This window comes from Armigeres subalbatus, unplaced genomic scaffold (genome assembly GCF_024139115.2).
Source record: "Armigeres subalbatus isolate Guangzhou_Male unplaced genomic scaffold, GZ_Asu_2 Contig519, whole genome shotgun sequence".
Lineage (NCBI taxonomy): Eukaryota > Metazoa > Arthropoda > Insecta > Diptera > Culicidae > Armigeres > Armigeres subalbatus.
This window is the reverse complement of record NW_026943281.1, coordinates 99,840-117,333: the sequence shown is the minus strand read 5'-3', so window position 1 is coordinate 117,333 and position 17,494 is coordinate 99,840. Positions and strand designations below refer to the sequence as shown.

The window sequence follows — 17,494 nt, the reverse complement described above, 5'->3', positions numbered from 1 at the left end:
GGATTCAGCGTCGAATGCAACTTGAGGCGCGCAAATCGGTTGAGGATAAGTACCCGAAAAATGAGTGACATTTTTTACACGATGTTTTCGTATGATTTTGTTTTTTGGCCATAACTTTTGATCCCATAGTCCGATCTGGCCAATTTCAAATAGGAAACAATGGGACAGGATTCTGCGTCGAATGCAATTTGTTGCGAGCAAATCGGTCGAGGATAAGTGCCCGAAAAATGAGTGACATTTTTTACGCGATTTTTTCGTATGATTTTGTATTTTGGCCATAACTTTCGATCCCATAGTTCGATCTGGCCAATTTAAAATAGGAATCAATGAGACAGAATTCTGCGTCGAATGCAACTTGTTGCGAGCAAATCGGTTGAGGATAAGTGTCCGAAAAATGAGTGACATTTTTTACGCGATTTTTTCGTATGAATTTGTATTTTGGCCATAACTCTCGATACCATAGTCCGATCTGGCCAATTTCAAATAGGAAACAATGGGACAGGATTCTGCGTCGAATGCAACTTGTTGCGGGCAAATCGGTTGAGGATAAGTGCCCGAAAAATGAGTGACATTTTTTGAGTAGTGTTACACACACACACACACACACATACACAAACACATACACACACACACACAGACATCACCTCAATTCGTCGAACTGAGTCGATTGGTATAGAACACTAAGGGTCTCTGGGCCTTCTATAAAAAGTTTGTTTTTGAGCGATCATATAGCCTTTACCGTATACTTAGTATACGATGAGAAAGGCAAAAATGGTAATATTTTCGATCCCATAGTCCGATATGGCCAATTTTCAATAGGAAACAACAGGACAGGATTCTACGTCGAATGCATCTTGTTGTGAGCAAATCGGTTGAGGATAAGTGCTCGAAAAATGAGTGACATTTTTACGCGATTTTTCGTAGGATTTTTGTATTTGGCCATAACTTTCGATCCCATAGTCCGATCTGGCCAATTTCAAATAGGAAACAATGGGACAGAATTCTGCGTCGAATGCAACTTGTTGCGAGCAAATCGGTTGAGGATAAGTGCCCGAAAAATGAGTGACATTTTTTACACGATGTTTTTGTATGATTTTGTGTTTTGGCCATAACTTTTGATCCCATAGTCCGATCTGGCCAATTTCGAATAGGAAACAATGGGACAGGATTCTGCGTCGAATGCAACTTGTTGCGAGCAAATCGGTTGAGGATAAGTGCCCGAAAAATGAGTGACATTTTTTACGCGATTTTTTCGTAGGATTTTGTATTTTGGCCATAATTTTCGATCCCATAGTTCGATCTGGCCAATTTAAAAAAGGAGACAGTGGGACAGGATTCAGCGTCGAATGCAACTTGAGGCGCGCAAATCGGTTGAGGATAAGTACCCGAAAAATGAGTGACATTTTTTACACGATGTTTTCGTATGATTTTGTTTTTTGGCCATAACTTTTGATCCCATAGTCCGATCTGGCCAATTTCAAATAGGAAACAATGGGACAGGATTCTGCGTCGAATGCAATTTGTTGCGAGCAAATCGGTCGAGGATAAGTGCCCGAAAAATGAGTGACATTGTTTACGCTATTTTTTTTTATTATTTTTTATTTTGTCCATAACTTTCGACCCCTTATTTCGTTCTGGCCAATTTAAATAGGAATCAATGAGACAGAATTCTGCGTCGAATGCAACTTGTTGCGAGCAAATCAGTTGAGATAAGTGTCCGAAAATGAGTGACATTTTTACGCGATTTTTTCGTATGAATTTGTATTTTGGCCATAACCTCTGATCCCATAGTCCGATCTGACCAATTTCAAATAGGAAACAATGAGACAGGATTTTGCGTCGAATGCAACTTGTTGCAAGCAAATCGGTTAAGGATAAATGCCCGAAAAATGAGTGACATTTTTTACGCGATTTTTTTGTATGAATTTGTATTTTGGCCATAACTTCTGATCTCATAGTTCGATCTGACCAATTTCAAATAGGAAACAATGGGACACGATTCTGCGTCTAATGCGAATGTTACAAGCAAATCGGTTAAGGATAAGTGCTTGAAAATGAGTGACATTTTTGAGTAGTTTTGCACACACACACACACACACACACACACACACACACACACACACACACACACACACACACACACACACACACACACACACACACACACACACACACACACACACACACACACACACACACACACACACACACACACACACACACACACACACACACACACACACACACACACAGACATCACCTCGATTCGTCGAACTGAGTCGATTGGTATATAACACTATGGGTCTCCGGGCCTTTACCGTATACTTAGTATACGAGAAAGGCAAAACGCTAGTGGCGCTGTAACCATTAAAATTATTTTGGCAATTAAAATTATTTGGCTACAATAAGCTTAACTAGGCATATGCTGTCTATCATGTTGTAGTGTACAATTAGTTGCATCAACAACATCGGTTTGACACTCATATACTACCGGTTTTTGGCTGCTATGTTTGAGTACAATACTGCCCACACTCGCATAACAGTCCTATTTGACTTTTTGTTACTTTTACCCAATGAATAGGGTTCATTTCTTATGTACTTCCATAAATCATAATAAAAACTGCGATTTTGTATGCCTATGAGTGAAAAAAAAACAAGTCATAGTTCCATTTTGAAAGTACCCGCATAAGAGATCCACTAAGAATTTACATGAACTAATTGCTCAAAACTAAACAATGTTTCGATCAAACTAAATCGCTTTACGGTAATCCAGCGAATGATGAACAACTTAGCAAAATTAGCAAGGTTCGAAGATGTTTCAATTTATTAGATTTTTTAAAAAAATTATAGGGAAGATGCGATTTGGAACTTCAATAGTTATTATCTCAATATGCGAAAAAACGGTATGGGACTAACATGTGAGTGGGGGCAGAATAGATGTTGGTCACATGAACTGGAGCGACATTAGCAGTTTTATACTTTTTCATCATCTGTATTTCCGAACGAATTTCTAAAGGAATTCCTTAAAACATTTCCGAGGAATCTGAGATGAGCCAGCCGTGGGCTGAAAATCTCATTAATAAAGACATTAAAATTTCCGAGGAATGTGCTAAAGGAACTCGTAAAAGAATTTACAAAGGAATCGTCATACGTCGTACGAAGTTCTGAAGGAATTCCCGAAGAAAGTCCCAAACAAATTTATGGAACAATTCTTGAAGAAGTTTACTAAAGTTCCTCTAAAGAAATTACTAATTAAAATTGATCAAATTTTCGAAGAAATTTTAAAAGAATATCTGTAAAAATCTCCAAAGTATTTAACGAAGGATACCCTAAAGAATTTTTTTATGGAATTCTGGAGGAAGTTCCGAAGGAATTCGTGAGGGAAATTTTTTCGAAGTAATTCTTAGAATGTCTCTTTGAAGGAATTTCCAATTTCATTTCCTGGAGGAATTTTCGAATTAATACCTGACGGAATTTTTGATTGAATGATTGAAGCAATTTCTGGATGATTTAATGCACGAGTCAGGGCCATAAAGCAAAACCATGCAGAAGGTGGCTGGTGACCTCCCTGGGCATATAAATGTATCATCGTTTTGGCCTCACGATATATGAATGAAAAATGGTAACCCGGCTTTGATAAACCGCGCATTTAACAACAACAACAGTGGAAGTGCTTAATTAACACTAAATTGCGAGGCGGCAATGTGCTAGTGGGATATGCAACCTCTGCTAATAAGAAGGAAAAGATGACGAGAAAAAATGTTGTGAGGCCACCAATAATTTCTTTTGAAAAACGTGTTTCGTTTGACTTGTTTGAATTGATTATTTTGCTGCAAAAATTTGTATCCAAATGACATCGACATCGACGTCGACCAAATGACATTTTCAACCAAATAACTTTTGGGCTAGATGGACTTCGGTCGAATGACGTACGGTCAAACTACATATTCGGCCTAACAACTTTCGGTCTTGTGGCTTTCGACCAAATTACTTTCTGCTATACGACAAAAAATCTATTTCAGCGAGAAATTCTTCGGAATTTTCACTCACAGTTTTGTAAGTTTTTACAGAGAGGTTTTCGGAATTTCAACGGTAATTCTCAAGGAAATCATTGGTATTTTCACGAAAAATTACCAGGGGTTCCAACGTGATGATGTGTGGATCATTCGGGGAATTCTACGGAAATTCGACTGAATCTTCGAAATTTCCACGGAAAATTCTTCAAATTTGAATCGGCGTGGAAAAATATAGATCAGCGGCGTGACAAAATTTGAAACGGCGGCGCGCCGATGAAAAAATGCCGGCGGCGGCGGCGTGCCAAAAACTGTCGGCGGCGGCGGCGTGGCGCGGCGGCGCACACCTCTAATCGAATTTCCCCAGCGGTGGATTCATTTTTTTGTAGGTGGTCGTTCGGCCACCAATGTCGCTTGCAACGGGTTTGCTTGTGTTTACGTGTGTGCACTACCGCCACCTGGTTGCCGCATGTCCACCTTTACAGTGCATTTAGCATTGGGGGAGAATGTATGATTCTCTGCACCTATATGAATCAAGCATAATGGAGAAAATTTGTTTGTACTGCTCAGGTCATTCCGGTCTTAGTTTGAAAATACGTTTAAAAGCCTTCCAAGCGACATAAATTATTGTCAATCAAAAGGTGATTCAGGGATTTAGCTTTTTTCTAAATCAAGCATGCTTTCTCTAAATAACTGACAACGATCTACTATGTCACAATTATGTTTATTCGTTTATCTACAGTAATCATTACAATCTTCTTTCTCCATGACACATGTTTAAGTAATACTTGGTTCTTCTCCACTAGTTTCTTTTAATAAAAATTCAACCTACATACTCGTAAAACTCCGTACACGAACGAATTAATAAATAAGTTAAAAGGGCATGAAACTTGTTCCTGATAGTCTTGTAAAGGTTCACTGATAACTGTTACGAATATGATACGCGCTTTACGCAAATTGGCCAGTCTTAATTCTAAGCAATCGTTGATTAATACCTAGAATACTACTATCGCTAAATTTTAATGCTAGACACGGTCAGTTAAAATTTGCTCCGTACGAAGCCATTTTCAATTCAGTCCTAATCTATAAAATTGTTTCGTCCTATACTTATGGTAAGTTGCACTCGGACAAGTCTTTCCATGATAACTTGGAATTTGTTTATCTCGATTAGTTATTTCGTTTTTGTCAGCTCGCTGTTTTACGATTTAATATCACAAGAGATTCATCACGTAAAAGTTGCACACGTGTGGTTTCTAGCTTTAAGTGAGGCTTCCGGTTTTGAACCGATTGTTGGTACATGGATGTCGATGGTTGCCTATCGTCTACCAGTTGGAGATTTCGCGAGTCCGCTCCAGAGGTGGTTTCCTAAAATTAAGGAGAGATAAATGGCTGCGTTTTGTCCTAACTATCCACGGGGTGAACGTCTTTTACGGAAGCATTCTGGAAAGTGCTACTTTATGTAACGATTGAGACATGGCAGCTGCGGATGCGATGCTGGAGTTAGAGTCTTGCGAAATTGTACGCTGGATTCCTTGCGGTGGGTTTTGCTGGGCCCGGCGGAACGGATAGCGCCAGGGCGACTTTGGGACGTCGTGCTGGAAACCGCGGTTTTCGATGCCCGCCTTGTCATTTGTTTGGTCCCGAGTTTTCGATGATAGCCGGCTGAAACAGGGGCATTGCTTTAGGTTTGTTCGGTTGTAAAACTAACATCATATTATTACCGCAGGATACGCGATCCAAGACCAGGGGGTTCCTCCAAACCTTTGCTATTACGTTTGCGGTATCGAACATCGTGAGATTCTTCTAATATCACGTGTCTGTCATAGGGCGTGTCGTAATAAACCTAAAATACACAACTATGTGAAGCAAACACATGCGAACAAATTTGCAACTTATGTACCTCCAGGATGGTTGAGAATCGGTGTGGCCAAACCAAATCGATAATTGCTATTATCAGTCCAATCGATAAGCAGAGGATACCTACAAGGAAGAATTAAATTTGTTCTTTCTAGCCTAGGAAATGGTGCAAAGTTGTGGCTGATGTAGATTCAGTATTTCCATCCTATTCAAAGGTCATTTGGCCGAACGACCACAGGGAAATTTATCAGAGAATTTAATTTGTATAGCCCATGCTACTGACATTTGGAGTCTCCAAATAGCCTTTTGATAATAGAAGGTAATTTGCTGACAGATAAAACAAAGGTGGATTTCGAAACTTCGTTGAACGGTAAATGCGTATCAGTGAACTGAATAGTCATGAGGAGCTGCGTACATTGAATAAGGTTAGAGAAGCCATTGAAACCTGAAAACAGAGATATGGGGAATTACCAGCTGAAAGGTCACACCCAGCCTGTACGCCAATTGCGCAGGAATAACGCTTTTTAATTTGATGAAATGTTCTATTTAACAGACTGAGACCGCGTGAAGAGTCCTTCGTCGGTGATTTCTGGTCTGGAACTTTGTTGAAGAATTTAACATTGGTAGTTACTAACTGTACTACTACTAACGGTACTTATTAACTGTGGAAATGCTTAATGAACACCAAACAGTGAAACGGACATAATGCAATGCCAACAAAGAAAATAAATAGACACAACAACCTCCGGTGCGCTGATCACGTTGTTCGTAAGCTGGAAGATCACAGGCTTCGAGGTAAACCGACCTGAGAGAGGGACCTGAGGATCAACTCCAGTGGGGACGTCCCAAAATCAAGCTCACCAAGAAGAAAGCTAGAGCCCATCAAGTATCAAGAAAGTATCATCACAAGGTGAGGTGATCTTGACCCGAGCAGGAGCGACGACCTCAATAACAGAAACTGGTATGAAATAGCCTTGCATAAGAGGTAAAATACCAAAAAATAATACCAAAAACTTATATGCAGGATACTTGAGGCATAACATACTTTGGTATTCCAATACCAAACGAATAATAATTGGTTATGCATTTGGTATTGAAAATCAATTTAATAACTGAGTATGTTATGGCTCAAGTATTGTGCATATGAATTTTTGGTATAATTCCTTTGGTATTTTACCTCTTATGCAGGGCTAGTTCATAACAGAGTATGGTATCAATTACAGAATTAGGTATAATTGAGCCAATTTTTCCTGCTCGGGGAGTGCCACGTGATTTTGTCAAGGACACGAATGAAGACGGCATTTTAGTAAAGTTTGAAGTCTCAGTTAGGGTCTGTTCACAAATTACGTAACGCAAAAATCCGAGTTTTTGACCCCCTCCCTCCCCCTTGTAACAAAAAGTAACAGTTTTAAAGGCAGATTTTTTTTCTTCGCTGAAGCATAGTTTTGGTATTTTTTAAACACTGTTAGGGACGGCACATGATCAAACATCAACGATTTTAAGAATGCAGCTAGTAGAAATGAAAATAGAATTTGCGATCATAACCATTTACATAGTTTAGCGGAACAGTGGTGTCGAGAAATACAATATTCGCTTGGTATTTTTACGCATATCAATCCCGCTATGTCAGCATGCTTGATTTCGATAATGACTAATGTTCGATAACGATAAACAGCAATTACTTCAATCAGTGATTTAAATAAAAATAGACATTCAAATAAATTTGTATTCGTGTTATGCGTAACATTTGGTAATACCCTCCCCCTCCCCCACCTTTTAGTGTAACAAAGTATAACGCAAGTTGGACCTCCCCCCTCCCCCCAAAAGAGTTACGTAATTTGTGAACATACCCTTAATAGTGAAATCAGAGGTATTAAAATGCAATTTTTAACTAATAAAAGCAATAATAGAACACTTCGTTGGCTTCCAAAACTGTCGTTCTATCAAGTAGTTTGGCATTTTAATGTCAACATTGCATGGTCCACGATACAGATTTACGCAAAAAAAACGCATTTTACCGCAAAACTATATTAAAAAAAAAAAGTTCTACAAAGTTTTTTTTATCTTTATTAAAGATATTTCAGCCCTATGCTTGCTCCCTTCTATTAATCGAATTAATTAAAATATCAATAAAATACAATTTATTTAATATTTCTCAATTGCAACATCATTGGTTGTTTTCTTTTATCAGGAACTTGTTTTTTCTGAAGCCAATCAATCCATTTTTCAAGTCTCTCATCGTACTCCGGTTCTTCTTCTGATACCTCCATTCCAGCTTCATCGATTGAAAGGTCAGTAAGGAATAGTAAACCCATCATTATGGTGCTATTGAAGATAAGGATGGCCCAAGGATTTTTTACAAATTGACATTCTTAATATGGCGTCGGACTTTATACACTCAGATTAATAATGGAGACGGAGTACAGGTGTGTCATGGCTTCCTGGACGACGGATCAGAACTGACACTTATGGACCAGCAACTTGCCGTGGATCTGAGGTTATCAGAAAACTCCCTTCCACTCTGCTTAAAATGGACGGAAGGCACCCATCGTTACGAAGCGAATGCTGCTTCATGACGTACGAACCGTTGACGAATTGCAGTTACCCTTCCAATCACTAGATATGACTCAGATAAAGGCTGATCACGGGTACTTGCGCGGATTACCCAAGGAAAGATACTCAAAAGTTCGACCACGGATACTGATCGGGCTGAAGCATATGCCAATATTATTTTGGTGAGCCGTGAAGGTAATAAGGGAGAGTCGATTGCCGTGATGACTAATCTCGGCTAGTTTAGCTGGACAGCTGGATAGTTTATGGCGGCTGGGCAACTACGACCTCCAAAAGCACTAGTCATGCGTACCATATCTGTACCTGTAATCAGCAAAGCGAGATGCATCTTGACCAGATGGTCAAAGATTACTTTTCCATCGATAATTTAGTAGTCAAATCGAATCAAGTTGGGTGACTTTCAAAAGATGATGAACAGATTCTCGAATCTCGCACACGATTCAACGGTGAAACTGATATTCTGTGGCGTGTCGACAAAATTCGATTTACGGACAATAAAGCCACTGTCGTGCGCCGCTGGAAATGCTTAGAAAAGCGTATGGAGAATGATGGAGAGTCGACAAACACCATGCACGAGGAGAAAACTACATCGGAAAGAGTACCGACGGGTGTGGTATCTTCTAATATTTCCTGTGTACAATCCGAATAAGCCTGGAAAGTTGAGGATTATATGGTGTAGAGTCCATATTATAGCCATAGAACATCAATGTCTTACATCTCGCCGTGGTCAGTAACCTGAGATCGATTTGAAGGGAGTGAGAAATAATGAAAAGAGGGAGAAGTAAATAATATCCGGTATTCAGGTTGGTCTAAGGCGGAACGAATCCAATAAGTGTCGTGAGTTGTCGCAATAAAAGTAACCCATAAGTAAACCAGTGGTTTTTACTTCGGTTCCGAAAACATTTTAGAAATCTATACCTACGGCAGACGCTACATATGGGCTGCTGCGTATGAAACTTCGTGGAAGTCTGTTCTCCTTACCCGCCCGGAACAATTAGCCTCGCTGGTAGGCATTCTGTACCAGTTTCGTGAAAATCGGATCGGTCTTTGTGCTGACATTCAGGAAATACCAGATAGCAATAACTCCTCCGGAACCGTTGAACTTAAAACCTTTGTCATGCAGGTGATGACTTTCGTGGCGTGTTGTTCTACCGCTGCTGCTCAGTTCGTTAAAAACAAGAATGCCGACAGATTTGGAGAAGAGCATCCTGAAGCAGTAGCGGTTATCAAGAAACGCCACTACGTGGACGATGTGAAGGCAAGCGTAGAAACAGTGGTAGATGCAAATGCGCTAGCAGAACCTGTGAGGTTCATCAACGCACAAGGTGGATTTGAAATACGGAATTGGGTAGTCACTAGTAACCTTCAGAATGAATAGCGAGAAGTCCACGGAGAAAGATTTAAATATTTTGAGCTTGGAGGCCAGAAAATCCTCGGAATGTGGTGGCGTACACAAGAAGGTGAATTCAAATATAAGATTTGCTGGACAAGATTGGATTCAGCCTTACTAAAGGGTCATTGCTGCCCTACTAAAAGATAGATCCTTCGAATGTTAATGACAATTTACGATCCTCTGGGTCTTATCGACAATTTCTTGATATTTTTGAGGATCCTACTTCAAGAAGTGTGGCGTGCCTACTTCATCTGGGACGAATCGATTCCCGAGAACCTTTTCGATAGATGGCGTGATTGGTTAGGCTTTTTTTTTGTTGAGGCGAGAAACCACTGCGTCCACTAATTGAACTTTTTTGATTAGGCTTGCTTCCTGAGTTGTAAAAGTTACGAATTCCAAGATGTTATCGACGCATTCTATCGTCGACTGGAGCTAATGCCAATGTGTTCTTACGAATTGCGGCAACTGAACAGGTGGAATGCACTTTAGTAGGAGCTTCCATTCCACGGCTAGAATTACAGGCTGCGGCTCTTGGCTGCAGACTGGCAGCTAGCGTTACGCAAAACTTTACGATGAATATCCTGATCTTGAGACGAACGTTTTGGACCTATTCGAGAAACGTTCTTTGTTGGCTACGTGCCGACCTCAAAAGATACAGTGCCTTCGTTGGTTCTAGAATCAGCAAAATCCTGGAGTCGACGGATATTGACGTTGGGTTTCAACTCTCTCCAATGTGGCGGATGACGGAAATAGGTGGCGAAATATACCAGCAGGTGGTACAATAATGGACCTGAGTTCCTGATGGGGGCAAAAGACACGTAGCCATCACTTCCACATAAATCAATCTTCACCGAAGAAGATATGAGATCCAGTAGCTTACTCCATTTTTAGATAATGGAGCTAATAAACGATAACATACAACTAATTTTTTTTAAACTATTATTATCTATTATACGTTAAAATATACCTACAGTACATGTGTCAAAGCCCATCTAACGGATCTAAGTTTAAAGACTAAGGCCAAGTCTTTATATAATGTTCCTGAACATTTTTTAATTTCGAGAAGGCCCGAAATTTTTTTTTCTTCTAAAAATTTTGTCTCTAGGGGGGGTTTAGTAGTCAACTGCACTCACCGCTACGAGCATTCTCACCAATGTGGCATATAAGTAGGTGCGGATGAAGTGAATTCAAACCTTCTTATGTACCACATTGATCAAAATGCTCGAACGGTGGGTGTAGTTGACCTCCACAAACCTCAAATCAGAGACTAACCCGCAGGCAAGCTAGCGGCCATTACCGCTCGCGGAAAACTGGATATGTACTTATGTTCCATAAAACACCAAATAAGAATTTCATCTGACTAGAGACTTGACTCGACTAGTCCTTCGGTCCTTACTGGTAGATACTCTTTCGAGTCTACCATATGCTATAGCTAGGATACCGATTCAACTTTTGAGAAAGCTTCCACCATTCGTGGTCCACTTTAGTAAACCAATATATTACACTATGTGGTCTGAACTACGAAGAACATGCGAACATGGAAGAGCACCTGTTCAAAATCGAAGACCTTTTCAATAGGCAGCTGTGTGCCTGACAGAAAACCACCGGTGACGATTATTTGGCGGAGGATGCCGGAATCGTACGACCAGATAATTGAGCTCGTGAAGCAGCGGCTGTTGAACGAATACTATTGGAGGTCCGGAAAGCTAAATCACGCAAAATTATGGCCACGGAGGGTGTGAAGACTGTTACATTGTATTTGCGTATATCACTGGCCAGTGGCAACATTGTATGAAGAAGGTAACAAAACAGATAGGGGTAAAATAAACGAACAATTTAAGTCAAATGGTAGAAAACATGTTTTGTTGCTGAAAGAATTAGAAATATCTCGGATAAAAGGAGCCATAACAAAGGCCAAGCATTAAAAGCGCAAAATAGAGGCCGATGGAGAGTAAAGAGCCACCGAGGATGCCGAGCACCGAAACACATCTCGATAAATTACTCGTTGCTCCAACAGGAAAAATTACCTGAGACGAAGAAGATAGCAAAGAAAAATACTCGAAAATGTTTTGGCGTAAGAGGAGACTGTTGCCTTGACCCCCGTGGCTCCGTGATACCTCCCCAGAGCAGCATTGATGTATTCGTTTATTAACAAAAAAATATGGAACAATTTATAACTGCTACTGAAGATGAATTTTCCATTTTATATTCTTGTTTTGACTGTCTGCTAGTCTGATTCCACCTCAAATAGGGAACCCCTAAATTGCGCCTAAATATAGAAAAATCCATAACTGTCGTCGGATTTTTAAGTTCTTGATCCCTCATTAGTAAATGTAGTAAAATATATTTTTTTTCTTTGGTGTCTTAATTGTTGTAGATTTCACAAATCATAATAAATTAATTAAGGGGTGACTGGACAATATTTTTGGGTTTGAAGGCAGAGCGTGCACGCCAGCCTTGAAAAACTAACGAATTTTAAACGAAAAAATGCGGACCAGAACAATCGGAGAAGACCTCAACAACGAAAAGGAACTAGCGATTTAAGGATCGGTACGTGCAGCTGCAATTTACTTAACTTTATCGGGAAACATGGAAGTTCAAATGAAGAAATAAGCAATCTACGCCGTTAAGTGAAAACCATAGAAGCACCATATTTTACGCTGATCCGACGCACTTTCTTATTAAATCGATGTGAAAAGCAATTTCCATCACGAAATATAAATAAAATATATTTAATTGAAAACAGATTTTACGACCGTGATTGTGGTGAATGATTTGTTTATCGGCTTTATCGGTCATTTTTACTCAAAGTATGAGGTATGAGGGTCATTTCTACTCAAAGTATGAAATATAAATAGGTACTCAAAAATCAAGCCTACACGGAAAAAAAAGTACCCAAAATTGAGTATTTTTAATCTTACTTTTGAGTTATTTTTTCTCTTCTCTTTCATCCACTCTTTCTTTTGTTGTCAAAAACAAAAGAGCCAAACAATCCAACGACGCCAGTTCAATACGGGAAGCCAATTTTGAGTTTTATTACCTGAGGTCGAAATTGAGTGAATTAAACTTACATTTGGGTAAATAAATTTTCCGTTGGGTCCTTTTTTAACATGAGAGTAAAGGCAAACTACTTCGACCCTACTTACTCAATTTTGGCTTCCCGTACGGATGTTCGAGGTTGGGTGAATTAAACTCACTATTGGGCAGTTTATTTCTTCCGTGTACGGTCTTTGTTTATGTTTATACTGAGCTGCCATTGCAATAAAAGTCATTGCCAATAAAATACATCCATGAAAACAACAATGACAACCATCTGTCATACGCGTCAATTTTTCTGTGCTTTAACAAAAGTGCTATAAAGTAAAAGTGTAATTCAAAACTTAGATTTCCACGCAAATAAAGTTAATTTCGTTTCACTATTTCGAATAACAAATGGCGCGTAAGTATTATTAATGTGGTCCATTAGGAAATCTGCTGTTTCGTTTGATGTTCCAGAAGCCACGGTTCGTAGGAAGCTGAAGCAACAAAAGAGTCGTTCACCTGGTAAACCGACCGTTTTGACCGCTGATGAAGAGAAGTTAATCATAGAATGGATTTGTTTTCGGCCCAATCGAGCTTCCCAGTTGATGCACAGCGTCTGAAAACGTCTGTGGCTCACTTTATCCGAAGTTCCGGCAAACGAACCCTTCTACAAAAAGGATTCCCGGTCATAAGGATTCCCGGATGAAGCTATTTCTACAACGGCGTCCTGAAATCTATCGTTGCGTGCCAAGTTTTCTGTCCAAACATAGCACGTTTCGGAAAAACAAATTAGAAAATGGTTCAGTGAAATCGACTTTTTGATAAACGAAAGTTGTATCACATTCTTGATAAGCCAGAATGCATTTTTAATATGGACGAGTCTGCTGTTCGGATGGTACCGACAAAAGAACAAGTTTTCGCCAGAACTGGCGAGAAGTATGTTCATACAAATAATGGAAATTCGGAAACTCTCGCACCACCTATGATCTTATTCCCGTATAAACAAAGGCTACCCTCAAAAACTAGAAGAAGTGCACCACTGGGTTGGTCCATTGGACGCAATGAACCAGGATGGATGACACGTGAAACATTTTTGAATTATTTGAGTAAGGTGTTTGTTCCCTGAGTGGCCATGGCCACACATCGCATGTATCATACGAGACTATTAATTTTTGCCGTAATAACCAAATCACGTTGATTTCTTTGTTTCCAAGTGCAACGCACCCGCTGGATGTGTCCTTTTTTAGGCCTTTTAAAGTTCAATGGAACAAACGTTTAATCGAATATCGAACTTTTCACGCCGGAGAATAATTGCCGAAACATGCAATTGCACTACTAATGATAGTAGGTAGATGATATGGGAAATCTGAAAAACGTAACTGAAGAATGGATTCCGGAAATGTGGTATTGTGCCGTGGAATCCAGATGCAGTTAATTACGGAATGCTGTTGCAAACGTCAGTTGGTTCTGGAGACATTTCGGCTATCTGTGTAGGGACAGGGAAAGTGAAGCTAATGAGGCGCAATATGCTTGAGACATATTGAATCAAAACTCAAGGTTGGACAGCTGAAAATATTTGAGAAACATCAATTGGATTTAGTCTGGCCGGGTCTTCTTGGTGACACCAACTTGTGTTCTATATTTGGCAGGTGACTAAACGAGAGGCGAGGCTATTTTCAATTTCTCCAGAAGACGCTGCCGATGGATTTTAGAGTTTTGAGGATGATGGTATTCAGGGTAAGTTTTAAGTTGGAAGTAGAAAAATTGAAACTCACAAATTGAGTTTCAGAAGAACATCATCAAGCAATGGCGGCCTGGAAAATATTTGATTCAACAATTTCCTCAATAACACCGGATGACGTTTCGTTTACTGTTCGCGATGAATCTCTCTCAATAGATATACCGGAAGAACGAGAAGGGCGTGCTATGGAAAATCAGGAATGAATGATAGACAGAACGCAAAGCTTCTGTTTCCATTTGGTCCAGTATCGTCCAAAAGGAGGGACATTTTGAATTCATTCAACAAAACCGTACTACTTCCTACGCTCAAAGTCACGCAACGTTATCAGAAACGACCACGTCCTCTTGCTGTCGCTACTAGCAAAGAGTACAGAGCGTGGTTTGATAAATTACAAGCAAAAAAACGACAGGATGGATGGAATCGCGAAGATAAAAAAGCAGCCAAAATCGGAGCAAAACTCCTTAAAGATACGTCTAAAAATTACCCAAAAAAGACTAAAATTTTTAATTGGATTTAATAATTATTGAAGTGATTATACATAAACATTTGAAATAAAATAAATCACAGCGGATAGATTCTAGGCATTAGTAAAGTTTCAAAATTTAAGAAGTTTGAATGAATCCCCAGTAAAGTTACTAGATCCTGAAATCCGTTCGGAGTTTGGATACCGGAGATTTGTTTCCGTTCCGTTTCAGAAACGTTTTCTGCAACTGGTTTAGTAAAATATTTCTTATGTGTGAATGCAACGCAGAGCAACGGAAAGCTAAATATCAAGAAATATAAATTAGATGGAAAATTTAATATGAAATATGAAACAGTAGATGTTTTTTGAATGAACCGAATTACGAAAAATGAAATAGACGAAATGAGTTTCATGTTTTTGTCCAATTGGTACAGGTGTGGTACGTTACAGCTCCAAATGACTGAAAAATCAAACATTTGATAATCAATAGAACCAAACAACATTTCGTTGGTTATCCGATTGATCCACATCCGATCCATAACAGCTCGATACGGATCGATCGGATAGCAACGAAGTTATCACATTGCAAACACAAATATTAACAAATTAATGAATGTTCAACCTGCAACCAGCACAAGCCAAAAGCACCACCCTAGCCGAAAACTGATCCGGCCTCCTTCGATGAAGATCGTCAACGGTTGCTTTGGTAGCATCTGACTGTAGCCAACGCTGGCCCCTATCAGCAGACCTCCGGTGAGAGTCATCATGTAGGCCCCATACCGTGGCACAGCCACCAGCAGCAAGTTCATCATCAGCCACGAGGCGAAAGATGCCCTACGGGAAAAATACGTTAAATAACATACTTCACTTTAAGCTAACAGAAAACTTGCCACAACAGTATGCTAGCGTAGTAGCCAGCTGCGCGATACTGTCCACCCCAGCAGAATCCTTCCTGACCCAGACTGAAATATTCCGCCACGGTCAGAATTGGATACGGCAAGCCACGCTGCAAAGCGTTTTTGTACGAGTTGCCCATATCATTAGCCTGTTCCCAGCTAAATCGTTCGTTGAAGTCAATATCCGGGGTGGACCAGTTGCCAACTGGCAGAGCCGCCAGCGTAATGTTGATGTGCATCAGTCCGATGTGGGCGCCCAACCGAGCCGGGAGCTTTTCCCGCGAGAACGCCTTGTACGGGGCGACGATAGTCGATTGAGCAACATGCCAACCTGAGCCTAAACGGGTAACTGCAAGATAAATGACAATCCATTAGTTAATTAAAATTTCGAGTGTGTGTTTTTAAAGTGGAAATTAAAAAGTATTTAAAGCATAATTGTGTTATCAGATAGAGCAAGTGCTGTATTTTGAATGGATGAAGGATATTCGCTTTTCTTTTGTATCGAAAGGCTGCGAGGTTCCTTCATTGTATGTGCATTTGAATTTGTGTATAAAAAGGTTAGAAATATTTAATTAAGGGCCGTACACATATTACGTAAGCACTTATGGGGGAGGGGGGTCGGTCAATATATGACGCTCCATATAAATAAAAAAAATCATTTGTTTGAAAAAAATCTTACATGGGGGGAAAGGGGTCAAAAAATCCAGAAAAATTGCTTACGTAATAAGTGTACGACCCTTTACCGACATACTAGTTGTCCCATATCGTTTTGCTTCATAATGCATTTTCTATTGCACAGGCGGTGGCGTATTTGTTAAAGCAAATTGTTCTTTCATCATGACTTTTAGAGTGATTCAAATTTTGAGGTCCTTAAAGCTTAAAGGGCCCCTCAGACCTAATAGCACAGCTAATAGATTTCATCGCGCGACAGCGATAATTAGTCGCTGCGATTCTATTGTTGGGCAATGCTCCATTTACGCTTCCAACGGCAACAGAATCGCAGTCGCCAAGCGATAAAATTGTGTCGCGCGTGTTTTGGGGAACCTTAGACGGTATGGTCGTTATATTTTTTTAGCTAATGCTGTTGAAATTTTAGTGTACATATGAGATTTTGTATGAAAATAACTTCGTAGTACGAGACAGGCAAAAAGTGGTATTCTCAAATGTGCTAGGTTCAGCAAACTTGGTCATCGGGAGCCAGAGCCTAAAAACCGGCCCGATCTAGTCATGGGCGCCAGAGCTATGGCCATTTGTTTTCGCGTCCTACATTTCTTTGGTGACTGCCTGGTGCAAAGTTCGCTTATTCAGTTTCAGTGGCTGCGGTGGTAGAAAGACAGCGAGGACAGAGGAGACGCAAGGTAGTGCTTAAGTGGAAAACAAAGCACATAAAGCGAAGGAGGCACATGGTACACCTCGTCTCACTGAGCGATTAGGTGAGAAAAAGACTCGTGCGGTAGTGAAGTGAGAACGGTTTTTCCATAGTGCGATGGAGACGCAATGCAGACGGTACCTTGCAAACTAAATTGCACTAATAGCCAC

General features: G+C 40.0%; 1 protein-coding gene across 1 annotated transcript in view; it reads right to left on the bottom strand.

Moving 5' to 3' along the window:
- Positions 1-4,718: 4,718 nt before the first annotated feature.
- Positions 4,719-17,494, bottom strand: part of LOC134204339 (dual oxidase maturation factor 1-like) — a 39,951-nt gene continuing 27,175 nt past the window's right edge. The window contains exons 3-8 of the mRNA XM_062679167.1: positions 15,950-16,304; positions 15,682-15,893; positions 5,914-5,993; positions 5,735-5,856; positions 5,445-5,675; positions 4,719-5,378 (exon numbers count right to left, since the gene is read on the bottom strand). Coding sequence (XP_062535151.1) covers positions 5,336-5,378; positions 5,445-5,675; positions 5,735-5,856; positions 5,914-5,993; positions 15,682-15,893; positions 15,950-16,304 — 1,043 coding nt within the window. The 3' untranslated portion in view covers positions 4,719-5,335. The remainder of the gene's footprint in view (positions 5,379-5,444; positions 5,676-5,734; positions 5,857-5,913; positions 5,994-15,681; positions 15,894-15,949; positions 16,305-17,494) is intronic.